This window comes from Chaetodon auriga, chromosome 7 (genome assembly GCF_051107435.1).
Source record: "Chaetodon auriga isolate fChaAug3 chromosome 7, fChaAug3.hap1, whole genome shotgun sequence".
In the NCBI taxonomy this organism is placed as follows: Eukaryota; Metazoa; Chordata; class Actinopteri; order Chaetodontiformes; family Chaetodontidae; genus Chaetodon; species Chaetodon auriga.
In genome coordinates this window covers 13,371,988-13,389,144 of record NC_135080.1, presented here as the reverse complement: position 1 = coordinate 13,389,144, position 17,157 = coordinate 13,371,988, and the positions used below count along the sequence as shown (strand labels likewise).

The following is a 17,157-nucleotide window of genomic DNA, read 5'->3' as shown; positions in this document are numbered from 1 at the left end:
CTAAGTACTTTTGGTGCCTAAACCTGACCAAAGTGCAGCCGTTGCACAACGTTAACCATGTGTGAGAAAGGCTTTTCCTCAATCAGTCTTTTCTTCAGTGTAACAAAGTAGCATTACAGCCGAAATCTAACCAAACTGTAAGTGTTTCACAGGAGCGACCATTTGACAATGTTAACCACATGTTTGAATGGGTTTCTGGCAGGAAGGCAAACACATGCTATAGGGTACCTTGTGCGTCTGTATGAGATGAGTGTGACAAAGGTGTGTTGGTATTTGACGACCTGGGATGAGAACGTGTTGCACATCGACAACAAATCGAAATTACCAGATTAAGAAATGTGCTCTGTAGCTCTTGTACTGCTCTTATCGATGTGTTGGAAACTCCAGCGTTGTTGTATTAAACCAACATGAGTATCTGCGTATATAGCTGAGGTCAAACAACAGCCAGGCCTACGGACTCTTTTACTTACCGACCGATGATGAAGTGAGGCAGAGCGATGATGAAGGTGCCGATGGACATCAGTACACAACCCACTGCAATGATCTTTGGCCGATGGAGCTTGGCCCCAAAGTAACTGACGAAAGCTATCACCATCAGGTTACCTGTGAGGATGGAGCCAGCCAGAAATATCAGACTTACAGAGCTGCAGTTCATTCTCCAAATTAATGTGTGAATGTAGTTTATGTGTGTCCTGAAACAAAATAATAGAAAAGTTAACTAGAAAACAACCATTCATCCGTCATAAAGTATAATGTAGATACATATCATTATAATAGTCTGACAGACATTTTGACATGTACATGTCGGGTGACTTCTGCGTGAAATGTTCGTGTGAAAAGTATCAGCTGAAAACTGAAAGCTACACTGCTGTGTATGTCCCTCATTTGAAAGGCAGATGAGGTCGTGTTCTCACACGTGGTGCATTACCGTCGTGCTCCAAGAGATTCTTTATTATCTCCAGAATGAAGCAGCAAGCGTGTTAGATGGCACGAAAATGAAACGATGCCGGGTGGGAACGTCACCTTTTAGTGCGTTTTGGCTTTGATCTAACTAAAAACACTGTAAACCAGATGGAAAACTGGTCTAGAGAGATAAGCTTATCCTGTGCCGCCTGACCTTCTTCTAATGTAAAGGTTCATTTGACAGGATGACGTCAAACCCTCCAGCAATCATTCAGCTGTTGTGCATGTGTGTGTGCGTGTAGCGTGTGTGTGTGAGTGAGAGAGAGAGAGAGAGAAGCAAGATGTCAGCTAAGTATGAGTAGACGTGTGTGTAACCTTTATGTATGCTTAGGAGAAATTACTGGAAACTTGTCTCTTACACAGTATCGTACATGGTACTCAGAGTTTTAGCGAGTACTGCGGCTGTGTGTACTTTCCCAGAGCGAAACAGGAGATCTTTGTTTCCTTTTCAGCTAATTTCATCGTGTTCTCTCGGTGATCATTTCTCATGTTTCGTTACTTGTTTGAACTTTCTGGATATCCAGCATGTGTTCAGTTCATGCTGAGAGTGATTCATGCAGCATATGTGCGAGTACCTACGTCAGCTGAGCTCCACTGGCTCAACTCAACGCCCATCGTTTCCACTCTCCACCCTCCTTTTTCTTCTTTATTCCTCTGCTCTCCCCCTTCTCTCCTCTCACTTTGTTTTCCCTCTGCTCTCTTCTCCCCTCTTGTTTCTCGCACTTTCCTCTTTCTTTCCTCTTCACGCTGCCCTGCTCTGCCTCTATGTTACCCTGGCAACGGTCCTATAGAAAAAGCCTGTTGCCTTGGCCACACGGGAGAAGCAGCTTTCAGAGGAGGTGGAGAAACAGAGGCAGAGAGAGATCCAGGGTATTCAGCTCCGACGGCACTGGAGGCGTCATCCTCACCTTTTCCTCCAGCAGATACACCCCACCTCCATCAGAGTAACAGCAGGTTGCACACTCCCCCATAATGTTATTGAAGAAAAATGTTAATTATTTTTCACTACTATCATGTCACCACGGGCCCAAACTGCCTCCCTGACAGCACAAAGAACAGAAGTAGAATGGCTGATAGTGTGTAATGACTTTTATCTTGCATGAATCATGTCTCTTTGGGTCTCATCTTGGCTCTGGAAGCTATGTATGATTTATAACCTCCAACAGACACTTGAGTTGAATGGACTGGCCTTACATAACTGGCCTAGAAACTGGTCAGTGGACAATCTGGGAACACACTTTGCTGAATGTCATCAAGAATTCTTCTGTGTTACGAGGAACCGCAGGTTACATAAAGTACGCACAGTATTTGCTGTGTTATACAGAGGCACTATGAGCCAGATCCACTAACTAGCCATATATTTTCACAAACTAAATCTTTGGTTTGGTCAGTAATCTAAATCCTACTTTTATTCCATGTGACACCAGACTGCCAGTACTAGAGAATACAGTGGTAACCACATTCCCCCAAATACTCATTTTTGAAGTTACTTTCCAGTCCAGAAAAGCGTAAGTGACCCTGAATCATTACTGAACCACGACAGTGCGACTGGGCTCTAGATGTTTTGGGATGTTTTTCTTTGTGCCCTCTGCAGTCTACTCAGTGGGGTTGATTTGACAGCCCATAATATGATCAGCTGACATTCATCCAGGCCCAGTAGTGTTAATCTGAGACAAGTTTTAAGAATAGATCTAAAGCAACACGCCTGTCAATTCCAGCTTGTTATAGGCATTATTGTGCACTTGACAGTCACACAGGAGCCTTTTTCTATTTAACTCTGCAAAGATTTTGATGCTAAGCTTAAAATTTCTTTTAGTGACTGGTGATCTCTTATATTCTTATGTAACTGTTGTCTCTTTCTGCCCTTTCAGTTGTCAGTCTGGTTGAGTCACTACACAGTGTTTTCGTACAAAACATGACCATTTTTTGTAAACACCCTTACCCTTACCTAACCTTTCATGCTAAATATTATTTTGAAGTCACAATGGACAGTTTAAAAAAAAAATGCTACAACAGCGACGACAATTCGGTCAGAGGTTTGAGTGTATTATGCTTGTAGCAGCTAATGCAGCCTTGAACCGCTAGCCTCAAGCAGAGAGGAGGAGCAGGCTACAGACACCTGGAGAGCTCGCTTCTTTCGAACTCCACACGCGAAGATAGTTTTCAGGACAGCTTTTTTTAGTTGTTTATGTGTCTATTTTAATACCATCTGCATCATTTTATATTGAAAACATTACTTGTCCATAAGATAATTTACATTCCCAGCAGAAAAAACAAGCTGGACATGCCGTACAAGAAACGAATGAATGTGATATATTCATAAGGGCCTGCAGAGAGCTGGGCAGTTTGTGTTGCACTTACACAACAAATCGTTTTAGTATCGCCCTGGGGGTCATTCTGCTTGTTGCTGATTCACATGTCAGATAAAAGCTGGTAAATGCTCATGCATATTACTGGAGGAAGGCTGAAATTAAATGAATTATGGTGAGAAAACCTTACAAATTCAGGCATCCGGCTGTCGACAGTGTAAAGAAAGCTCGGAACCTACTATGTCCCTGCTCGACACTATGACTCACCACACACACACACACACACACACACACACACCCCTCTGTCCTCTTCTCGGAAGCCTGATGAATCCTTTATCTGCAGCTTGAATACCTCTGTGACCCATTCATATTTCCGTCAGGCAGAAAGACAGAAGGGAGGGGAGCCCATGACACAGAGGCTGCAAACAGAACAACAAAATAACAGCAGTGACTGGCAGGCCTACTCACCTATCTCAAAGCTCCCGTCAATGACACCTATTAGGTAACTCGGGATGTCAAAGCGCCTCTCCAGCTGAGTTATTGTGCTCTTCATGTAGCTCCCCGACAGAGCCTTTGCAAAATAGGCAAAGGACAAAGCCACCAGAAACATCTGGGAGAAGAGAGGGAGATGAGAGAGAAAGAAACAAAGAAATAGATTTTACATTAATACCCACAGGGGCATGGAAACACATGCACGGAAATACAATGCTTTAACCTAATTATCAGGTATAGAAATCATCACTGACATGAAAATATCACAGTGGACAAAAAAAAGAAAAGAAGCACTTCAGTGATATCACTGCCGTTGCTACGATGCATGAACTCAACTCATTAAACCACTTTCATCAGCCCAATGTTCACTCATTAACAAGTGCCAGCGTCGCTTGAATAAAAGGGTAGAGATGGACACAAAGTGCATGAACAGTCAACAACAATGAGAGAATAACTGGCTCCGGTTAAGACAGCCAGACTGACAAATGGATGATCAAAGAGAGAATCCGTGTGGGATGGACTAGCGCAGGGCTGGACGGACGTCAAAACAATGCGTGACAAAAAAGAGGAAAGTGAAAGGAAACTGAGACAGAGGAGGAATCCCCACGGATCATTTTGAATTTTAATTTGGGCTATAATGAGACGGAAGAGCATTGAGCCATCTCTAACAGATCAACAATTCTCCTGCAGTTACAACCAAAGGAAATCTAATAAACAGATTCATTGATGGCCGAGGCCCAAAATACCAGATAAATTCACTTATCTTATCAGCATCACAGTAGTCCCGAAACCTACTCAGAGCTTTGGTATTTTATTTCCTTTTTCACTCAGTAGGACATGTTAGTCTAACATCAAATGGAACGAGAATGAGTAAAATCACAAAATGGGTTGCGTCTGGCTTTTTTACGTTATAGGATGGATACAACAGTCTCAATTAGTGACACATCCCACAGCACTTCCAATGCAAGAGAAACAGACCATAAACAGTCAGTCAAAGTATCGCTTCATTTCTCCCCACAACCATTTACATACAGTACTTAATCAGGATTTTCAGGGTTATTAGCTTTTTATTGGCTGTCGTGATACACATGAACAAACAAAATGCAATCATTGGCCACCAATAATTTTCAATGGATCTTCACAAATTAAAGTAATCTGCTCATTCTTTATTATTCATTCATTATTATTATCAATACTGTTACTATCACTTTACAACTTGCATTGTGCTACTGCGAATTCTCTTTCCTCCTTCATCCCAACTGCTGGAGGCTGATGGTTGCCAACCAAGATCCTGGTTCTGCTTGCAGTTTCTGTGAGTTTTTCCTTGCCGCTGTAGCTACATGCTTGCTCATGGTGGGAATTGTTGGGTCTCTGTAAGTAATATTATCAAGGGTGTGATCTAGACCTGCTCTATATGAAAAGTGTCCTAAGATAACTGTTATGATTCGGTGCTATATGAGTAAAATTAAGTTGATTACGCGTTGGGATGCTTAGATTTTGGTATGTGATATTTACTGAGTAATTAATGAATTGGTGTGTCATGGAGTGAACGTTATGATGGAACGTGAAAAAGTTGTTTCAACCCAGATTCATGTGAAATAAGTCAGAAGCGAAAACTGATTTGTGTTAAGGAATAGTTGACTAATCTAACCTAAGGTCACATGTTAGCCCCTGCTTGCCTACAGGAGCAAGCAGTAGAGATATCGTTATACATAAAACATACATAATCATCTGTGCCATTGAACAGCAGCACAGACAGCTTGAATCAGTTTTCAAATTTTTTATTTAGATATTTATTTTATTAGATATTATTATCATTATGATTATTACTTTATTAGATATTTAAACAAACCTCAAACTCAGACAACTGGCTCAACCACACACACACACACACACACACACATACACACACACACACACACACACACACACACACACACACAGACACGCAGGAGCCACCATGATAATACAGTCTTAATGTCATAAGAACTGGGACATGCCAAACTCAGTTATTCAGTTGATCTGATTATGTTAATCAGCGTATGTTTCTTTTGCCCCCATTGAGCCAGGAAACAAACAGTCAGTATGATAATAGAGATCAAATATACTACAGCCAGATGAAAGGATGCCTGATAAGAAACTATTTTTGTAATTTTTTTTTTTATTAAGAACGAACATACGTCCACATGCTTACACATTTCTGCTTATGGGAAATAAAAATTGTGACTTTGTAAAAGGAAAATGACTTTTTCAATATATACTTCAAAACTGCACTAAAGGCAACCCCTGTTAAACAAGCCTGTACAGATCTGTGGTGAAGTCCTGAAGTCTTTAACCTTAACTCAGTAATGTAACTGCTTGTGCCTTTTTTTTGCCAAATGGTCTTTTGAAAACATAAAAGTGACAGTGTTTTCACTCCGGTGATTTCTCTGTGCAGAGTTTTGACAGACGGAGAATAACAGCGCTGTGTTGCCTGTACACTGACTGTCATCTCTTTCTCCCTGTGTGCTTGTAAATCGGTGATGGTTTGTGACCTTGGTCATGGTTCTTCTGCTTGAAATGAGAAAAGCAGCACACATGAGACTCAGATTACACAAATGATCAGACAAAGACATACCATGTTCACAGAATGCACAATGACTGGAAGTAGAGCTTACATACGTACTGCAGTAACCTGCAGGATATTCCAACAAAACCGCTCATAAAGTTCAAGTAATCAGCACTGGGGATACAGTGTGACCTTTTCACAGTTTAGTGAGAGTTGAATTGGAAGCAGCTGGCTATGGTAAAACCACAGTGGCACACTAACAACTTATCTTATCCCTCTACCTCTCCTCGCATCTCCATTTACATGAAATGATGGGAGAGGGGCTATCAATGCAAACAGACCTCGGTTGAGATCATGCTGTGGGGCATTAACCAGAGTAGCTCATCACATGTGCATTTCCTGGAGGGATTAAGTTGCAAGCAAGTATGTATGGCCTTTCTTTTCCTTCCTAAGCAAGGAAAACGCTCTGTTAAGACAACACTGGTGTCATGTTCTTAATTATACTATTGTTTTTATTGCTGCAAAGTCATTTGGTAGCTCACAACGACCTCTCCTGTCTTCTTAGACAACCTTTTAATGCACCACGGCAAGGACCAGGCTGCTTTTAAAGGAAATGAAAACTGAAAACTGATTCAGGTGGTCAGCTCCTCACACACATTCAGCATTATTTGTCATGGCATTTTGCTCTTGTTTAATAGTTTCAGATCTCATTTCAGATCACCATCTGCATGCCTTAGTTCACAACAAGGCTCAACCATTCTGGCTCCATACATATAAATTTAAAGGCAAATCTAGTTGTTAATTTGCTCAGAAACAATAAAAAAATAGTGGAAAGTCAGAAACTAATTTCCTGTAGTTACAATGCAGGTACTGAGGTACTGGTCTGCTGTATTTGTTTTACTTGCACTGCATATAAAATTTCAACAGAACTCTGCTCCAATATCTAGAATTAAAGCTTTTGTCAATATATCTATCAAGCAAAGTTATTTTTACATTCCGGTTGATTGCTGATTAAAGAAACAAAATATAGTGTTCATTCGAGTTTTAGAGGTGTTACCTTCGGACAGAGCCACCTGTAGCTGGTTCCCTTTATTCCCAGGCTTTGTGATAAGCTAAGCTAATCGGCTGCTGGTTGCAGCATCTTGCCACCTACTCTCAGCGAGAGGGCGAAGTCATTACTTTACTTATTGAGTAAATGATGAGAAATGAAAGTGATTAATTGCTAATTAGTAATGGATTACTTTTTCTGAGTAACACCGTGCTCGGTTTTAAACAATGGCATGCATTGTGACATTTTCACTGTGTGCTTTTAATTAGTTTTTAGCAAGTGCCAAATAAGCAGTGGCCTCATTGAGATTAAAGATCACTACAAAGAGATTCACATTAAGACTGCTTGAAAATTTTAACAAAGCCTCCTTCTGACCTGCGACCCGCTTTTGTTCTTAGCTCAACACCCTCCTAATATGCTTAGACTAACACAGGAGTCTGCCACACACACACATACACACACACATACGTACACACGGTTTTCCATTATTTGTGATGTCAAAAAGGTGGAAACAATTTATTATACAACACATAACATGATTAGAAAGGGAGTTTTGAGATGGTGTTTGAAGCAAGAAAGGTGTGAGGAATTAAAAAAAAAAAAAAAAAAACTTGTCCTATTTGTGGAATTAACAGGAAGCAGAGAATAACAGTGAGCACAGGATTAGAGTGGAAACGGGCTGTGCCATGCCCCACCCAGCCGGTCAGGGAACCAAACAATTCTGAGAAGAAATAAAAGTCTGTCCTGCCTCTGCAGCCTGTATGATGATAAGCTGCTTGAGCGCCATTGTCTCACATCACTTTCATGTGAGGAAAAAGCAACAAGAGTGTCTGATCTCATTTAGGGCTTTACGAACTTTCATGTTGTTCGCAGACAACACGCTTTCAGCCAATTGAGGTTTTTTTTTTTTTTTTTAGGTTGTTTGAGGTGGGAGAAAGAAAAGAGACCTGAGCCTGAGGTGGTCTATTTATAACAATATGAGATTCACATCATGTTCTGCCTTATTTCCTTGATCTTTCCTCAGAGGGAAATGTTGTAACCATTATGACATTTTCACAATGGCAGTGAGAGGACACAAGAGACACATTATCATTAAAAAAAAAGGCATGTATTTGTTAAAGTGGAAAGCCATTAACCTAAGTGTGCTTGATTTGAGGGTCCTTGTTTCTAAATGACTTTTTCTCCTCAAGAGCACAAGAAATAACACTTGTTTTTTGACTCTGATGAGATGGCAGTGTTCAAATGAATTACCTGTGTTACCTTTTGAATAAACAAGGTTAAACTAGAGATAACAGATGGTGTTTCTTCAATATTACACGGAAATGTGAGGCTGCTTTTTTAATATCGAAATAAATTATTTTGGAAAATGAACTAAATTAACCTAAACTGTCTTAATCTTTCTCTGGAAAAGTAAAGATGCCCCACAGTCCTGTGTGTACCATCTATTTCACAATGTCCTTTTGCTAAATGGTAGCCATAGAGGCCACAAGGGGCAATTAATGGATAAAAGTAAATGCTCAAATATTTTGTAACAGCAGCAAAAGCAAAACTAGGTTGATGGTCCGCCCTGGCATGTTCATTTGCTGCAGTAAGCTATTATTAATGCATAAAAGTTGCTGTTGATACTTACTCACCACTTCCTGTGGTGCTGTGTTGTACTTCATGTGTATGTGGGGCATAACAGTATGATGATGAAGTTTTTGTTAGCAGTGTTTGTAAAGACGGACAAAATAGATTTCACTAACTCCATCTGCTGATGAAGATCATGTGATCAACAGGTCCAAAACAGCTACTGAATGGACACTGGTTTATCGGGTGAGTGCCCAAGGTCAGGAATGCACTTTGAAACTCAACTTTTAAGTCAGCATAGGTGAGAAGTCTTTGAAGTGCTAAGAACATGAGCAAACTCCAACCTCTGTCTCGGATCATGTGATATGATTGAAAGAACAACTACCTCTCACCTGGAAGTAGGATTGTTTTGTCAGCTCTTCTTCCAAGGTCAAAATGAACTTCAAAATTCAGGTTTTATGATGTCTTGGACATAAAGGGGAGAGGATGTGTTGCATTTTGTTTAGTGAGCAAAAGGAAGGAAGGAAGCTTCAGCACTGTACGGCTGTGCCATCTCCCAAATGAATCTGGGTGAAGTCAAGGCTCTACATAAAAGTGCGCTGTTTTCTACCATCAAAATACACCAGCCGTAGTGTCCAGTATGACTGCCAGACATGTGTGTGTGTGTGTGTGTGTGTGTGTGTGTGTGTGTGTGTGTGTGTCACATGTATTACATTAGTGCAAAACCTCATATTAGACGTATAGAGGCGAAGCTTCACTCTATGTCAGTAGACAAATAGTCACATAATTAAATAAACAGTGATAAACACGAAGCAGTGAGAGCTGTCTTACCTTAACATGGATGTTTCTTCCTGCAGTTTCTGTACAAAACTATCCGCCACCTCACGCTCTGACCAGATCACTATGTAATATCTGCTGAAACTTTGCTTCTTACTCCTATCTCACATTGTCCACCAGTTGCTTTTGTAATTCATGCGGTTTAAGGTACTAAAACAGTTTAAAATGTTGACCTCATCATAAATTGACTGATTGATTGATTTTGGTTTGTTTTCTACCTGCTGCTCATCTCACTTGTGATGTTGCTTGAACACCCATCTATGAGCTGATCACTGATCAGTGGTTGTTGATTGGCTACTTGATACCATCTTACAATATGGAACAACAACACTCATTTACCACTGATAGCCAAGGGAGGAAACATTTAAACTGAAAGGCTATGGCCCTGTTAAGTTTTCTTGAACCTTTGAACTGATGGGAATGTCACAGTGTATTGAGAGCAGAAGAGTAGGGGCATGATTAATTTCCTCTGGCATTCTGCAAATGCCTTTATATTAAGACAGATGACAGTATCCCTCATAGACACACATCATCCTTGTGGAAATGACTTTTTGGCCTATTGCTGTAATTTGGTTATTTAGTTAGTACTGCTCTCTGTGTGCACACACACACACACACACAAACACAAACACACACAAACATACATACTAAGAGAGCATGTGACCCCCTCCCCACACACAAACACACACACATACACATACACAACATCTGAAAGAGAAACAGGCAGCTGGAGCTCCTTCATCCCAGGCATGTCAGGTTGTGTACCTTCAGGCTGGTGCAGGGAGACGAGCGTGGTTCTCTGGCCGCGGCGTCACTGCGGCCGTTCCACTGTGTGCGTCCTTGCTCAGCTGCCATCCTCCAGAAATGTCTTTGTGTCTCCTAAGCAGAAGTCTCCCACGTAATGCAATTTCTTGGCACTGATGCATGCAACCCTGCAAATGGATAATTCAAGCATGTGACCCACTTCTCATCCTCGGCACAAAAACAGAAACATGTCTGCAGCAGCCGGCAGGGGGGAGACTGATACAAAAACACAACATAATAGCCCCTATATTGGTTGTAGTGATCTTAAGGTTATATAAACACTGTGAAAATGAATCCCCATTAATGATGAATGCTGTGTGTCAGAATCTCCCCAGCACTCACAGAACTGCTGCTCTGATGCTCTCACATGGAGGAGGGTGTTTGTCTTAATTTATCTATTGAGATTTATCTGCTACTCACTTTTTTGTGCAACATTTGCTTCTATATGCATATAAATATTAAGGTATAATGTGAAGAAATATAAGGGAAAATGCTATTGTTATACGCATACTGTCGGCAGTATTGTGGAAAAATGCAAAGTCTGGATTACCGACATGTACTTTCTCATCCACATACTTAATTTTAACATTTCTTAGCGAACATGATATTACCTACTTTAGGTGTTCTGTGTGGTGCCAATCTGTTCCATCACACATTTGCTGCAGGACATTCCTGAGCTCACCCATGCAGTATCCATGCAGTGCTTGTGAGCAGGGCCAAACCAGCCTCAGCTGAGCTATAATGGCATCATGGTCAACAGAGTGGCTCAAACAAAGAAAAAAGGCATCATGTAAAACAGAAATATCTGCGAGCCATTCAGCGGTTTTATGGCTCCTGTGTAAAGTAGGTGTTGTTGGAGTTGTGTTATTTTTCTGTTCCTATTCTTACAATCCATCTGGAAAATCTGTGTTTTCCAATCTGATCCCCTTAATTGCTACAATATTTGACTCAATTTGCCTCAATGACAATTAAATTCAATGCTCCCTTTACATATTTATGAAGTATTTTACTGTGGATACAAAATGAACACTTCCTAGTAGCAGCTGCTTCATCATGTAATGTATTTTATATATATATATATATATATATCATCGGTTTTAAAGGGATGGTCTGGGTTATTTGAAGTGGGGTTGTATGACACTCTTATCAATATTCAGTGTATCACCTATGGTAGATGGTGATCGGCACACCCCGAGTTTCTCTGAATCCTAACTAACCCTTTAAAACACAGAAAGTCACAAAATAACACAAGCTAACCCATTGAGACAGCGATAAATTAGCAGCTCTTTTGTTCTGCAAGGTAAAATTGATGTTTTTGTCAAAGGAGTCTGGTTTGGACCGTGGATTGGAGAGATAGATATTAATTGATTCAGTTCCCGTCCGAAAGGGCCGTCTGACGGTAAAGCAAAGTGCTGAAAATAGTCTAAACATCGCATATACTTAAACTGGTATTGATTGTTTTAAGTGGCTAAAATTTGTGTGTACTGTAACACACTGACTATTGATTAGTACCTCATACAGCCCTACTTCTAATAATCCAAACAAGCCCTTTCACACAATTGCAGTTCTGCAAAGCATGGTAGCAGGAAATGGATCAGAAATTGTGGGGCTTCAGATGCAAACTGATAACAAAAGGGCAACACTTAAGTCCAAATGAAAAGTACTCCTACATTATCCAATCATTCATATATTCCAATTTATTCTATTGTGTATATATGGAGACAAATGTAATGAATGAAAAACTAATTTTATATTCTTTTCATCTCCTTTTACCTATTCCATCATTTCATCTTTACTGACTTCTTTCTCTCCCTTTCTCTGGATTCTTTCATCCTAACTCCTCACACTGCTCTTGCTTATTTCATGCACTGGCCTCTCCTCCCCCCTCACTCCCATTTCCAGTAGTCATGTGAAACAGTGAATGTAATTGCTCCAGGGTACCAGTTAGTGATCGCAATGCACTAAAGAAACCTAACACAACACCACTACCATTGCTGTGCAGTGATCGTGCCACTAGCCCCACATGTAACACGCTCGCACCTCTCCCTGAATGATTTTCTGTCTTGAAGACCAGAGCAGAACGAAGGAGCTGGCTAATCGCAACAGGTTTGACCTACTTTCAAGGAATTAGACCAACAGCAGCTTTAAGTAGGCCAATATGAAGCAGTAGTCCACAAAAGCAGTAGGTTTTGCAAAAGAAAAAAAAAAACAGTAGCTCTGGCTCTTTTTCTTTTGTACCACCAATGTTTATACTCACTAGACCCACTTTTCTCATCCCACAAACACTGTGCTGTGGTCGGTGCAGCACTTTATCAAACGTCATTTAATTCTCTCTGATGAGGAATGTCTGGTAAACAGCAAAGTCACTACAGCCGGCAGAGACCTGGATAATTTCAGCCACTAGGCCTTCAGGTTATAGGGGGGCCTTATTCTAGCCTTATTTGTTACAGCCAGTTAAATATTAAAATTGTATATTATATGTATGTTGCATTGAACTAAGCACCAAGATCCACTTACTAGCTTCAGAGCTTTAAAGGTACAATACGTGAGAACTGGCCACCTGTTGAAGGTCACTCCAAACAAACAGGGGGCAGCATATCCCCAGAGTAACTGCTAACTGTTGCTCACCATACACTTTGTAGCTACCTATGGCTGTGGCTATTAGCTACCGTTAGCTAATTAGCTCTGCGGCTAGTGGGCCTATTAGCTGATCCTATTCTGCCTGGACCGAGAGCTCAGAGCACCATTGGTTTGGTGGTGTTTACACCGCGGGCACTGGAAGCAGGCTCAGCAGCCTCCCAGTGAACATGAATGAAGGGTTTATTTCGACCAAAACAGAGTTGTCAATTGTCGTAGCAGTGGGAAGGCAAGATAGTTTGTTGAGTTGTATTTTGCTTGTGTAATTTGATTTAAGTGTGTTTTACAACGTGTTAGCAAGGCAGTTAATCTTATCGTAGTTCGGTAAAAGAGAAAAACTTAAATTCAGAAGATGTACAGTTGTATTTTTATATTTGATAAGGAAAATGGGTGTACGAATATTTCCTGTCTGGACATTTTGTGAGTTTATTTTATTTATTAGACTGAAAAAAGCTAAGGGCGCTTGTGAAACCTATCAATCTGGGGTTTATGTTATTGGACTGTTAGGTCTGAGGTACAAAGTGGTATGAGACAGGACAGGCTGCAGCTAGCTGGTTAGCATACTAACTTCAGCAGATATCTATGCAACACAATACAAAGACATCTTAGACACAATGTCAGACCTGTTATTCCTTCACAATCTGATGATAATTCTAATGAATTTTTGAATCTTTTAAACTAAAATTCTTACATAAATATGCATATTACACATAACATACACAGTACAGTATCATCAGTCAACCCACTTCTGATATGAGCTTTGTTTTTCAAAGCAATGGCATTTAAAGGCCACCCACCTGTAATCAGTTCAGACAGAAATGCCATCCCTATGGCGTAATAGGGCAAGCATTATGTGTGAATGTTTGCTGTTGTTCACAGATCTTTGCTTGTACAAAAACTACATACCATTCACACTGACATCATAATATGGAGTCAGATCAGTCTGAGTATTAATGAATGCACACAGAGGGATTTACAAATGTATTTCGGGATTTATAAATAAATGACTCTCTACATATTTATTTTTCAGTCCACACAAAAATATTTGTCATTGTATAGAAATGTAAAACTAAACCACATTTACAAAAAGGTTTGGATGTTGTTACATACAGACCGTTGAACCTGCATTTACAAGCTGTTTGTCATGTATGAACTTTACTGCATCTGCATGTGGACTTTTTTTAGACTCGCCTGATGTGGTTCCACAGATCAGGTGGTTTTCAACTGGGAATCATCTGTAATCAGTCAGATGTCTTCTTCTGCTCCAGCCAATCATATAAGCACAGACACAAGGGTATCATTTGTGATCACATAGTGTCAAATCTCCCCACAGATTGTGTTAGCCAGCAAGTTAGCTAGGATTAGATTTGTGCTTGATAGAAGTCTTTGCAAGCATGCAGTACTCCTCCAGCCTCCTTTGAAGTGTGCTACCATGTTCAGAGACTGCAAGTCTCACAGACTTTGTCTGAACATCAGTTTGCTGCGGCGTCCATGTTTTCCCACGTGGATGCACTGGAATACATTTAGATTGGAAACTGGGAATACTGATGCTGAACTATTGACTTCTGACATGCAATGGATTGCAGCACAGCGATCACATTAAATGACAGCGTCAGATCTACACTTACATGATTAGCTGAAGTGGGAGGAGCCATCTGATTGACTTTGTGAATCCAGCCCCAAAAAACCCACACATAACTGCAGTGAAGTTCACACATGAGTTTGTTAGTGCAGATTCAACAGTCTGTATAGAAATGTAACAGCCTCCAAATATGTTTTTGATGAAAACTGCAATTACGTTTAATACATTTGTTTGTGGATATGTGCATCCAAAATACATTTGTGAACTTTACTTTTTTGTAAGTGGATTAGTTTTACATTTATATACAACGATAAATATTTTTGCGCGCATTGAAAAACATTTCGGTCGAGAGTCATTTATATGTAAATCCTGTAATACATTGGTGAATCCGTCTGTGTGCATTAATACTGAGACTGATCTGACTCCATATTATGATGTCTGTGAATGGACCGAGGGTGCAAAGCAGGACTGTGGAAGTAGAGTACTAGAGCTGCCACTGGCAATGCCAACTCCACCGCTCTCTACGATCCTACAAACAATATTCCATCAACTAAAACTAAGCACACTATGAAATTGAAACCTAAGAATGTGCATGAAAAAAAAACAAATTGTCAGCAAGAAAAAAAGATCTAAATTTTGTACTAATGAAAATAATAGTTTATATGTATGTAAGAAAATCCAAAGTTTCACAGGCTTAAGTGCCCAAAGGTCAAAATACTCACTCAACATACACACACCAGGACAGGTCGTCTTCATTACAGAGTGATGATTATTAGAGGAAACAGAAAAAACATTTAACCTGTAAAAGCCCCTCTACTCTTCAGCTAACTGAGCTAACAAGGTCAAACACACTCACACACACCAACCATGAAACAGAGAGATGGGGTTTAAACTGAAAATGACACATGGCTCTGTTTGGATGTGGAAAGGGTTACAGATTGGGTAAATGGGTGCAATATGGATGATATCCACATCAGCTCCACCGTCTTTGCTGTAAGCTGAAAATCATTTTCATTGTCTCCCAACACCGGTGATAGTTCGCACAGGTGTTTTAATGAATCCCACACATTTGCTTCAAACATCTCACTAAGATGACTGGATCAGTGTGGTAGTATTAGACTATTGTACTATTACCTAAATCATCCCTGAACAGGTAATATACGCAATAGTTCAAGTAATTAGGACCACTTTTTATGATTTTATCCAACTGTTTCTGTTCTTGAGACTTGGGTCTGACATTACTGAAAATGAAGGCATCAAACCAAATGTTTCCAAGGTGACTGCATATCTGGAGCCATCTGGTAGCATCCCCACAGACCAAAATTTACCAAGTGATGCTTGTGGCAAATATTTCCTATCAAGCATGTCAAGCAACCTTCATGGAAAGAGTCTGACATGCAGGAAAGACCCAGTGGCAGATTTTAACTCAGGGTGCTGCAAAGGCTGCTCAGCCAGGTACAGCAGCCCCCCCCCCCCCTTTGCATTTTATGGTCAGCGCACTGTTCGCTGCGTAAACTCCAAGTGTTTCACAGTGTATTGGTTGATTGGGAAAAAAAAAAACAAAAAAAAAAAACTCTTTGCAACAGGATGGCAATGTTTTAAAGAGGAACTGTTAATGAGAGAGCCTAGTTATACACAGATATTCAACACGCTGTATTTGAATATGCTAACATTGAAACAAAAGAGAGTGTGATAAGGTTAGACTGAGACAGACGAGAAACACCAATAACAATAATAATTAAGACTTGCCATTTTTCATTAAAAAAAAAAGAAAAGAAAAGAAAAGAAAAAAAAGAATCATTGGCTATCTTAAATCACACATCTGTGTGTGATTCAACAAGGAGCATCAACATGTTACTTGGTTAAAAAATAAAAGCACGCTCACGTACCTCAGTGTCCTGTGAAACAGTCGTCCAGTTGCTGGAGCCTCAAAGATAAAGAGCCAATCGGAAACGCAGGTAGCCTCCCTTCAGCCGGCTCCGGTCAAACTTCTCACGTGGATGGGGAAGGAGGAGAAGCGCCGACTCTTATCATGAATGCTCTGACACCGACATGTTCCTTCAGAGTTCATTTCCAGCCGACTTCACGGTGACTCTCAGGCAGACTGGTCCGGATCAAACAGGGCTTCTTATCTCCTCAAGCATGTCCTCGGCAGTGAGACGCTGCCTGCAGATATGGCGCGTTAGATGCGCTCGGAAAGTGACCCCGCTGCCTCCTTTTCTTCGACTGACCCTGCAGACAAATATGACAGGCGTGCACAGAAAAGCGGCTGCCTTAATCCACAGTTCTCTCCCTCGCTTTCTCCTCTCTTTCTCTCTGTCTCCCGCCCCTCTGTCTGCCTGCCCCTCTCTCCTTCTCTTTTCTCCCT

The 17,157-nt window shown here is 40.6% G+C and overlaps 1 protein-coding gene across 2 annotated transcripts in view; it reads right to left on the bottom strand.

The window, feature by feature from the left end:
• LOC143323097 (solute carrier organic anion transporter family member 1C1-like) overlaps positions 1 to 17,157 on the bottom strand; it is a 28,502-nt gene extending 11,345 nt beyond the window's left edge. For both annotated transcript variants that reach the window (XM_076734725.1, XM_076734726.1), the window contains exons 1-4: positions 16,679 to 17,157; positions 10,532 to 10,698; positions 3,741 to 3,882; positions 471 to 603 (exon numbers count right to left, since the gene is read on the bottom strand). In XM_076734725.1, coding sequence (XP_076590840.1) covers positions 471 to 603; positions 3,741 to 3,882; positions 10,532 to 10,621 — 365 coding nt within the window. In that variant the 5' untranslated portion in view covers positions 10,622 to 10,698; positions 16,679 to 17,157. The remainder of the gene's footprint in view (positions 1 to 470; positions 604 to 3,740; positions 3,883 to 10,531; positions 10,699 to 16,678) is intronic.